This window comes from Epinephelus fuscoguttatus, linkage group LG5 (assembly GCF_011397635.1).
Source record: "Epinephelus fuscoguttatus linkage group LG5, E.fuscoguttatus.final_Chr_v1".
NCBI lineage: Eukaryota > Metazoa > Chordata > Actinopteri > Perciformes > Serranidae > Epinephelus > Epinephelus fuscoguttatus.
Window position 1 is genome coordinate 39644620 of NC_064756.1, and position 11050 is coordinate 39655669.

The 11050-nt window shown below is 39.6% G+C and overlaps 1 protein-coding gene across 2 annotated transcripts in view; it reads left to right on the forward strand.

Moving 5' to 3' along the window:
* sgsm2 (small G protein signaling modulator 2) overlaps positions 1-11050 on the forward strand; it is a 136761-nt gene that overhangs the window by 83320 nt on the left and 42391 nt on the right. For both annotated transcript variants that reach the window (XM_049575662.1, XM_049575663.1), the window contains exon 3: positions 1489-1657. In XM_049575662.1, coding sequence (XP_049431619.1) covers positions 1489-1657 — 169 coding nt within the window. The remainder of the gene's footprint in view (positions 1-1488; positions 1658-11050) is intronic.

Here is an 11050-nt window from a genome sequence, read left to right on the forward strand (position 1 = left end):
TTTTGTTGGAAAACATATCAAAAATGTGTGACAACAGCTTGAATACACACCTGTAAGATTTTGTGACAGCATCTTGTATGGTTGTGATCACGTTGACAAAATCTGTCTGCAGACAGCCATGTAAACAGCTGGCAAATACTCAAAACCACTTTTATGGTAGTCTCTGCTGCTATTGGTGTCACCAGGTCCACATTTAGCCATTAAGACATACAGAGACTCACAAGGTGAACACAATACCAGCCAACCAGCTGGTAATGAAAAAGGTACCCTCTGTGGGTCATGTGTCATATTACACACTGTACATCAAAAATTGCAGACAACAGATGAAATGCATGTTTTCCTGTTGCTGATTGTTACATGTGTTCAACTGAAAAAGAGCAGCATACCTACTACAAGCAGTTGACGTTATTACTTACTTATCAGTCATAGACCTATCAAAGTGAAAGTGAAAAAGTGTGAATCTCCATTAACAAGCCATGAAAATGGCTTGACAGCTGACAGAGGGGCAGCCTAAATAGTGTTGTAGCACTTGATTGGTCTTAAGACCACTTTTTGAAGGTCTCAGTCTCATTTTAACTCGACCATATTTTTAAGCTAATTAAAATCCTAAGATCTTTCCAATCAAGACCACAACTGCAGGAATATCACTAAAATACCTGTGCAAAAAGGAGTTTTCAATAAGGATAGTCAAGTTGATTTCATCTCCATAGTGTTCCCACGCATAAAATTGGCCGCTACAAGCTTTTTGATTATTTTATAAAGACATTTCTCATGGTACACTCATACTCATGGTATGGCAATAAAAGAGGTGAATGAAAAGGGAATCTTCATAAGTCAATTTGAGGAGTGCATGTGGTTTGTATGTTCCACATTTTATCACATGTATGTCCTGCAGTGTGGGACTCGCACGTTGTCTGGTCTTGGTCTTGACTTGGTCTTGGTTTAGGTGGTCTTGGAACACTGGATGGAAGTGCAAGTAAACTTAAACTATTTATTTGCACACAGTTTGCATGATCTACACTCCAAAGAAGATAAACCTAGCTCTCAGGAAAGGCTTTGAGCTGTGAGGCCATTTTGGCTGAATGACCACACACAGTGTTGCAGGATCACATGACACACTTGCCCAAAAATACATTTTCCAATCACGATCACTGTTAGAGGAACTGCTTCATTACTTCGAGTCATTCAGCTGTGCAGGAAGTCAGTCAACCCCATGAAGCAAGTTTCTAGGGCTGTAGTGCACATGCTCAATGGACCCCAAAATGCTTTTGCCTGCGAAGCCTGAGCTTTGTCTTGCTCTTTCTGATAAATTGAGGAAGTACTTCTACAAATCTATTTGCTTATGGGCTCAGTGAACGTTTCACACTAATGTATTTTAACCAGTTATTTCTATTGTCCTCCCTATTTTCATTTTGCTAACAATTTCTCATACCAGCTGCCTTCCTCATGTTAAAATTACCGCTCCCATCTTTTGTCCTCTCTCTTCAGCTGCCATCGAGGCCTGCCTGGGTCACCTGCTGAAGAGACGGGCAGCCGGTTTTCTCCGCAGTGACAAGATCGCTGCCCTCTTCACCAAAGTCGGCAAAGTCTATGAAACAGCTGGCGAGGTTTGCCGTAAAGTGCAAGAGCAACTCCAGCAGCAATCAGAACTCACCAGGTTGGTCACAGAGTTCTTCTCCCCCTCCCTTCCTTTAAATGTACTTTCTTTGAATGAATTCATCCCAACTTGTCCCTATGCAGCAGTGCGTATGCGTTCAGTAAATACTTTTTAAGAGACAGTTTTGATTTCATGTTAAACTTTCAATTCATCTATTTCTGATTGGAGTGTTCCCAGCAGGGACCATACCTGACACCACAATCAGAATTTAATTTGCACAAATTGAGTGAATCTGCCGCCTTAATTAGAGAGGAAGAGACACTCTTCTCCATTACAGCCCACTTTGTGATGAGGATAATAAGACTCGTAGTGTAGCTTCAATTATGCACCAGAACATAAACTAATTAACATCAGCTACAATAAATTTACGATCAGGGGTAGTTTTATATGGGATGGACACAATAACAGGAACACCTGGGGTCCAATAATACATCTGTAATACATCCTGTCTTTGTGACTACTTGTAGCTTTTTCACAGCAGAGATTTTGACTTGCCATAGCAGGTAGGGAACAGGTGCAAAGAATAATATTAAAAATGGCTCTGCTCATTTTGTTTTTATTGTCCAAAGAAGCCATGAAGCCACTGGGGCAGAATGCAACATAACCAGGACCTTGATACTTCTACACCGACACGTAATGTATAGTCATAGAAGTGCCATAAAAAAGAATAAACATGTAAAAGAACAAGAAAATGAATGTTGAAATATAAAGAGGAAATAAAACAAAACAAAAAACAAATTAAAAAGGGTAGGTAAATAAGATAGCTGAAATATAATGAGAAATAAAAAATATATAAATGTGGAAATTTAGAGATAAATTAAAAAAAGATTAATTTTAAGCATTTCCATTTCCATTCACATTTATTTGTTAATTTATTTATGTATTTAATTATATTTTAAAAAATATATATTTATTTATCTCACACAAATTACTTATTTTCTCACTATTCACTACATTTTGTATTTTTTTAACCTATTTTTATATTTTATAAAAAAGACATAAATGAACAAATACATGAGAAAATAAATGAAAAAAGTGTAAAAAACATTTTTTTTTATTTTTTATTTGTCTATATTCCACATTTTTTATTGACTTCCCTGATCTTTTATTTATTCCTTTGTATATTTTCACGTTTATTTCTATATGATTTTACAGAATCTTTTATATGACGCTCCTGTGACTCTATAGTAATGCAGCCCTTATTAATATCATCAGCAACACCTCAGCTTTTCCTGCTATGACTACTTTGTGTGTCTGCTGTGAAAGAATGAGAAATAATGTTCAGTTTTAGTTTTTGGTTATATGATAGCTTAAATAGATTAAGATGTTCATCTTTATTTTAATAAGAGTTAAATCAACACCTCTGACAGTCTGCACAAAGAGCTGTTGTACTGTATTCACATGTCCTTGTAATTCAGTACATAGTGTTAAAAATTATCATAAATTACATTGTAGAATTATGTTCATGTGTGCTGCTTCAGTGGAGTGACAAGCTAACAGCTGACTTTACATTTGTTGTTGTGGTAACACTACTGCACCAAGGCAGCAAACAGCCTTACCTTTATTCGTGGTTTATGTATCTATGGTGTTGAATCCAAAATGTGTCCTCACATTACTTCCCTGATGGTTTTCTGTCATGATTATCTGTTCAGTACAGCTTGCCAGTTTTCTCCATTTTAGAATAACAAGAGGGCATCACTTGCTTATCGACAGAGACACGCGAGAGAGTGCATTTTAAAGTGAAAGTTAACACTGTAATGTTTGGATTTAGACAGATGACAAACCTGTACAGATACAACAACAGCACACATCCTGTATGTTGTGAAATATTTTAGAAATGCATTGAAAACATATTGAAGGTGTCAGATTTAGGGGGCTTTAGTGGCATCTAGCAGTTAGGACTGCAGACTGCAACCAGCTGAGACTTCTCCAGTTTAGAATTCCTTTAGTGTCCATTGTTCAGGAGGTTTTTACCGGGAGCTGAATTATCTGCAGAGGTCTTTTGCTCTCCAAGACAAAGGGACCAGGTGATTTAAACCAGTGAAAACACTGAATAAAACAGAATATTACAAATCAGTATTTTTTTTGAAGCTCTCATGCGGAGGGACTGTGGACTATGGTGGCTGATGCGAAAACACAAATAGTCCTGCCTAGTTTGCCTGTTCTGGGCTACTGTAGAAACATGGCAGTGCAACATGGCAATCTCCGAAGATGAGGACACGCTCCCTATGTAGATGTAAATGACTCATTCTAAGGTGACGAAAGCACAATTTTTATAATCAGATCAAGAAAACATATTTGCTATATCATATCTCTGCCAATATATCCTCCTAAGTCCTTAAACAAAATTCAAAGTTTCAAAATGTGAGGACTTTTTCTGACATTATCTCCCAAATGAATGCCTAAGCAGAGTTTATTCTTCATTGTATTTGTTGTTTTGTGTGTGTTTTTTTGTATTGGCCACATTATTATTTCATCCATGCAGCACCAGTGACATATATATTAGCCACCTGTTAAGTTACATTTTTGGTGCTGTTGCTCAATTTATATTTTTCAACATGCAATAAATAGAAAATAATTTGCTCAATTTTGGGATTTTTCAGGGGCTGAAACTCCCCGGTGACCACCTGTACTTATTTTGTGCCAATTTTAATGCAAACACATATTTATTTAGACATCATCCACTTTCTGTCATTTCCTGTACACCAGGTCATTATCTCCATGTAAAACATACAGTTACACTCCATCACTGTAACACAATCACTGGTCAGCTGAGTGTTTACAAAAACTGAGCAATCTGTGTGCACACTGTGATAAGCCTCAGGCCTGTTTCCAGGTGTGTGTGTGCACATGAGGGACGCTAGTGTGTATACTTGCTTACATGTTTGCATATGTATTTCTGCGTGCATGTGTGTACACATAGTATGATAAAGTGCTGTATCTGCAGGCACTTAGGCACAAGCCTAGCTGTTTGCAAGCCCATTAATTGTCCATTAGCCTGAGCCACATGGCTACCACATGTCTCTTCAGGGCTGCAGAGAGAGGTTTCCAAATGGAGAAGTGAAAGCTTTTGACAACAAGGACACACACCGCACACATATACACACACCACCGATGCACAAACAATAAAGCACAGAGAGAATGTGTAGCAAGACGTCATTGCAACATGGCTGCGTGATGTGATGTATATCGGGAGTTAAACGTGTTTGGGTACGCTGGGCGCTCAGCTCTCCGTCTTCATATCAGCTGCCATCTCTCATGCATCTGTCACATCTCATTGGCCTTTATTTCCCCAGACACACAACATTAAAGCCTGTTATTGTGTATGGATCTGCTTTTGCACAAGTCGCACCCCTCCGCCACAACAATGCATACATGCATGAACACACACGCACGCACGCACACACACACACACACACACACACACACACACACATGTTCCCACCCTGCCCCCTCTCCCTGTCATCCCACCTCAGGGCTCCATCTCTCATTTACCCTGGTTGCCATGGCAACGTGGGTTGCGCAACTGGCGGCGCAAGAAGCATAGAGCATGATGGGAAACAAGAGACAGAAAGACAGACTATGAGCAGATATCAACAGTGGAATCAAGACTTACTGCGGTGAAGTGAATGGTAATTACAGCGGAGCAGGACTGGATCATGTGTGTGTCTGTGTGTGTGTGTGTGTGTGTGTGTGTGTGTGTGTGTGCGCGTGTGCATGTGTGCATGTGTGTGTGTGCGTGTGTGTGGGTCTGTGTGTCTCTGTGTGTGTGCACGCATGTGTATGTGTGCCAGGGGCAGGTTTGGTGAAGAGGCTGTGTTTGAGCTTGTCTTTGCCAAAGGCTGTCAGTTGACACCCTGCCATGGTTCCTTGTCTCCTTGTGATGTATTTCTGTACAAATGTCCTCCTCCAACTCCTCTTTTAATCTTTTTCTTATCAAGACAGCACGGTGATGAATTAGCAACAAACCATCCTCTTTTCCTGTCTTCCTCTCTTGCTGACACACTGAGTAAAGAGCAAAACTAGCATGTCATCTGCATTCATTTCCCATCCTGCAGTGCAAGCAGCAGATCTGCGGTGGCAACAGCTCTCAAAAACATTCAAGGATAATTCCACTGAGCTCTTGTTTTCGTAGTTTTAGCTGTTAGTTACATGCTATTAGGGATATACCAAATTTTGAAATTCTGCTTGGGTATTGTTTAAATTATCAATTTGGCCGATGGCTGTTTCTCTTCTTGTTCTTTATTTTGTTTTTGTTGCTAATTGTTTCCCCTTTTGCGCCAGGGAAACAGATGCTTATTTTACACACAGATCGCGCTACGGGGACTCTACAAAATCCCTTCTTTATGCCTCCTTTACATTTTTACACAGAACCAAACAATGGCGGCATCATGCTGCTACAGTGTGTGATTTTAAGACCAGTTCAGACCAAAGATTTGCAATGAAACCGTTGTAGAACGTTGCAAAGAAAATTTGCAGCAAGGTAAACTGGCTGGTCTGAGCTCAACTCAAGCTGGCTGATGGTGTCATCTGCAACTCAGCTGGTCAAATCGCCAGCGGCTGGTTTTAGAGCATAAGGCTAGTCACCTTCTCTACAGTCAGTGAGCTTGTAGTGGAGTCTGTGGGTCACTGCAGATGGCATTTTAGCTCGCTGTGGCAGGTGCTCGCACAGAGCCCTGCGTTTCGGTGGCGGTGAGTTGATTCTGCTGCTGGCTGTATGTGTGATTTAAGGTTACCTTTCCTATAGAACAGGTCTATACCTTGTCCTTAAACAAACTAAATAGCCTTATGTTATTTATCTTAATTACATGATGGCATGTCATTTCTGTCTCTACATGGTCGCGCATTTCCAATTCTCCTCTGCTCTCTGTATCGCGCACGGCTGAGTTCCACCTCGATGTGCACACACACACACACACACACACACACACACACACACACACACACAGGTGGATGCACACACAGGTGGGCACACTCCCACCACCAAAAACAAAACTTTTTAAAACAGACAATGCACTTCACAAAGCCAGTATACAGGTGTGTGGAGGTGTGAATGTAAGCACAGCTGAGTTTCTCTCTCAGGCTTCCTTTTTTCATTCTTTTTACCCGAACACTTGGTATGAACTAGTTCTTTTCAAGCATCCTGGACTCTTTACAACTCACCCACACTGTCTCCCATACACCATCATCTATGTTGAAACACCTCCAGTATTTTTGTTTATAGCACTCAAACACACACACAAAACAGATACCGTTTCTTTCAAGAACTGTAGATCATGGCTGTTAAAACCTTGTTGGTCCCTCCATATGAAGAGATGCTAAATCAAATTCAGAGACCTAAAAAAAAAATCACCCTTCCTTTTCACATTCATATTCATTTGTCAGCTCCAGATGCAGTCTGGTTGTAATCACTATAATCAATTCAGTTAGCTACATGTTGACATTTGTTGACATTTTACATTTTTGTAAAGAGCGATAACAGAGCACAGTGGGGAGAAGGAGAGACAAAACACTGCAGGAAGAAATGTTTCCATAGAGGAGATTTACACATTTGATCAAGCCTTCTGTAATTACAAAGAGATTATACACTCATGTGAACAGATCCTCAGAGGCAAAACATCATCATAGAATGCATGATTAATTTTATTGTGCTGGTTTCTTAATAATGTATGTATGCACAATGGTGTAATGTGATATTCACATTTAATGTTAAAAAAATATACATCAAATGTCCAAAATCAAAATACCCATTCAGAGAAACCTGACCATGAAAGTTGCTTCTTCCTTATTTCCTTATTTCCCAGCTGTATCCTTTTTGTTGGAGTCATCAAAAATATAATATGTAACTCTTTTTTTGCATTAAAATATCTTTTAACAACTGGAGCAGTGTGATATGGATTGTTGAGTTGTGTACTTACATTATCCAAAAGTTTTCAATACTGTTCAGACCCAGGGAAATCTGTAACTATAATTAAGGACATGGTCTATGTCATTTGCGTGCATCACAATTGTGGTTTTCTGCAAGAAGCTGTCAAAAATGGACTTTTTATCCAGATTTAAGCCACATTTTAACAATTCACTTTTTTGGTCTAGGTCATTTTTTAACAATATATTTTAACTGGATGAAGAATTTTAAGGCATGGGATGTCTGAAGCTAATGTTAGCGGCAGCTTGGCTCCAGCCCCTGCCATGCCAAACAGAGTCAAAGAAAAACCTATTTTCAACATGAAACAACTTTATTCAATGCTTTTAGTGGTTTAAATCACTGAGTCCATTTGTTTTGGAAAGGAAGAGACCTCTGAGGGTAATTTGGCTCCTGGTTAAAACCTCCCTAACATCTGGATCTTAAGTTCTCAGAGAAAAAAGGTGAGCACACATTCGCACAAGCAGGGCTAGTAGCCCCTCTGTGAAGAGCCAAACAGCATCTAAGAAACACTGATATTTATATGAAATTGCTTTACTCAGGGTTGCTACCGCTTGAAATGACCTGGTCTGTTTATTCTGGAGAGGAAGAGACCTCTGTAGATAATTCGGTCCCAGTAAAAATTCCCTGAACGATGAACACTGAGATAGTTTAACAGGGAGAAACTAACTGCAGTGACGACATTGATCTGTTTTTTGTTATTGTTTGGATCGAGAGACTCCAAGCAGCAGAAAAAAAAAAACATATTGTACGTTTTATCTATTCATTGAGCTCAGTGAGCTAAAAGTATTAACAATTCTTTTGCGTCTAATGGCAGGCAGTGATTTTACAATCTCACATTTATGAATATTGACAGGATTTGCTTTCTGTAGCATCATAGTTAAGGTGTGAGTATACTTTAGGGTATAATGATAATTAGTATAATGACTCATTTGTTGTAAAGGTTGAAATGGCACACTAAACTTTCCGTACTTCCTAGTGGTAGAAATCCCTGGTGCCCCTTTTCTTCAGAATGGTGGTTCTGCCCAAGTTAACTACTTCTGAGCCACAAAGGAAGAAAACAGACACAGGAAGGAAAAAGTCTCCTTGATACCAATGCAATTATAGCAAAGTCAATGTGCACAAACAGGGCTGCTTGTGTGCATGTTAAGGATGTAAGCAGCACACCCAAGCCAGCGTCCTATTAGTAATCCCTTTTCTCTCCAAGTCCTGGCATCAACATGCATTGTTTACTTGTTTGTGAGGAATAAACCGGTCAAACACACATTTATTTGTTACATGAACCATACAAGGTACAACTCTGGCGAAATCCTGATAGCTCTGCTCCAGAATGACCATATTGGCATGCAGAAAAAGACCACCAACCCATTGTGTTTTATACCTATACCTATATTGGCTGCAGAATAGAAAGATTAATAAATGAACAAATACATGCACAAACAATAACATTTTGAGTAATATAGTCTCAAGTGACATTTCTGGGTTCAAGCCTGTTTTTCAGCCAACAGAAGAAAGTAGCTAAATTGCCAAAATCAAAGCCACAAGCAACAACGAGGGGTGTGGGGCTTCGCAAAACTGAGTCAGGTCACTTCAGTCACACACTTGTTTCATCATGACACTCACCATTTCTCCCCCCTTAAATGGATATGAATGAAGCTTGGTGAGTTTGTTTAGGACTTATTGCAGGATGCCTCCACTGAGTTTTATCAGGATTGCTCTCTCACTACTTGAGTTCGAGCCTTTTTCCTGCAAGCCCCACCCTTTATGAAGACTTTTTGATTTATATTTTTTGACTGATGTTGCTACTTTATAATACAGCTGTGTAGCTCCATGCCGCAATGGTTTTTACCAAATTTGTTATTGATACAGTCAAAATTCAAAATGTACATGTCACATTACTGTTTTTCATATTATGCAGTTTAGCAATTAATCCATCCTGGCAAACCTATATGGTTGAAAAGGGTTTTTTGTAGAGCACACTGAGCTGGATATGTGTCCAAATCAACCCACTCCTAAGTCATCACATATGATTGTTTGGTCAGTGGGCTTGTATGTACATTCACTCAGGACGCGCTAGGTATCCTGGGTGCATCTACTGTTGAAATTCTGGGACGTCATGTCAATTCATGTCTGTTACGTACATGCATTGTGTCTTTCCAAAATATACTTCAATTTTCACAAGAAATATAGTTTCTGCTCGTTACATGCGTACAGTGTTTTTCAAAATAAATGTACAACGTTGTTAAACAGCTCATATTTACATTTATTTCACTGTACAACAAAAGCATGTGGTTAGGTTTAGCAAAAAACATGGTTTGGCTCAACATTCCTACAGGAAGTCAACAACAGCCTCCTCGGTGAAAGTCTGCTGTTGTGAGACCCCTCCTGCTCAGCCTATACAGACTTTCCCAGTCCTTAAATTACATTGTTATCTGGTGGTGTTTCAAACTGGCACTGTCCTGTAGCATTTGAACTGACACTGCCCGACAGAGTATCATACTGCCGCAAAAGGACGTTTTTGTCAGTGTCTGATGTGGAAATTAATGACCAGGCCACTATATTTGACAACTCTGAAAAGAGAACAGGCTGCCCAGATTTTGAAGTCAGTCGGACTTAGGGTGTGAGGGGCGTGACCTTACCAAAATTGTATTTTTGGGTGTTAATTTCAGCACCACCTTGGGGCTGACTGAGGTCATATTTCTGAGGAAGCATTTGTGCATTTGTGTGGAATGAGCTAGATTCATGAAATTTGGCCCAATTTTTGGGCCATCCTCTAACCCTAACCCTTGACCCAATTTTTGGGCCAAATTTTATGAATCTAGCTCATTCCAGCCTACAGCAATCGTGGTGGAAGACGACAAATGATAATTATAATATTCATCATAATCATTATCACAATCAGAATTATTATCGTCATTAAACCAGAAAATACTTTTTTTAGATGAGAAGTCAATGGTCATTCAAATCAAACACTCACCAGGTCAACTAACAGACTGATAGTATCATCCTTTGGCCCTGTCAGTAGTGTGGAAAAGACTGTGTATAGAAATTAAATACAGTACCATTCACAACAAATGTAAGTTGTACCTCGTTGAAACTTTAATAGAATTTATACATAAAGTATACAGGAGAGATGCTCATGTCTCATGTCAATAGAACACTGCAAGACACTGCAGCTTTTAATAGGAAAAGGAAGAGCCTGTCTGTTTTGCATTCTGTCTTATCTCTGACATCATCCTGATGCCCCCCCATCCCCTGGAGTACTGTCTCACACACACACACACACACACACACACACACACACGCGCTTTCTCAAAATGGTAGGGGACTGCAAAAATCGTGACTTAGCACACACACACACACACACACACACACAAATGCTGGAGGAATGCTAACATCGTGACTGTGGCAGCCGAGTTCCCCTCGGCAGACACACACATTCATTAGCTTGTTGAAGTGGGTGTGTGAAT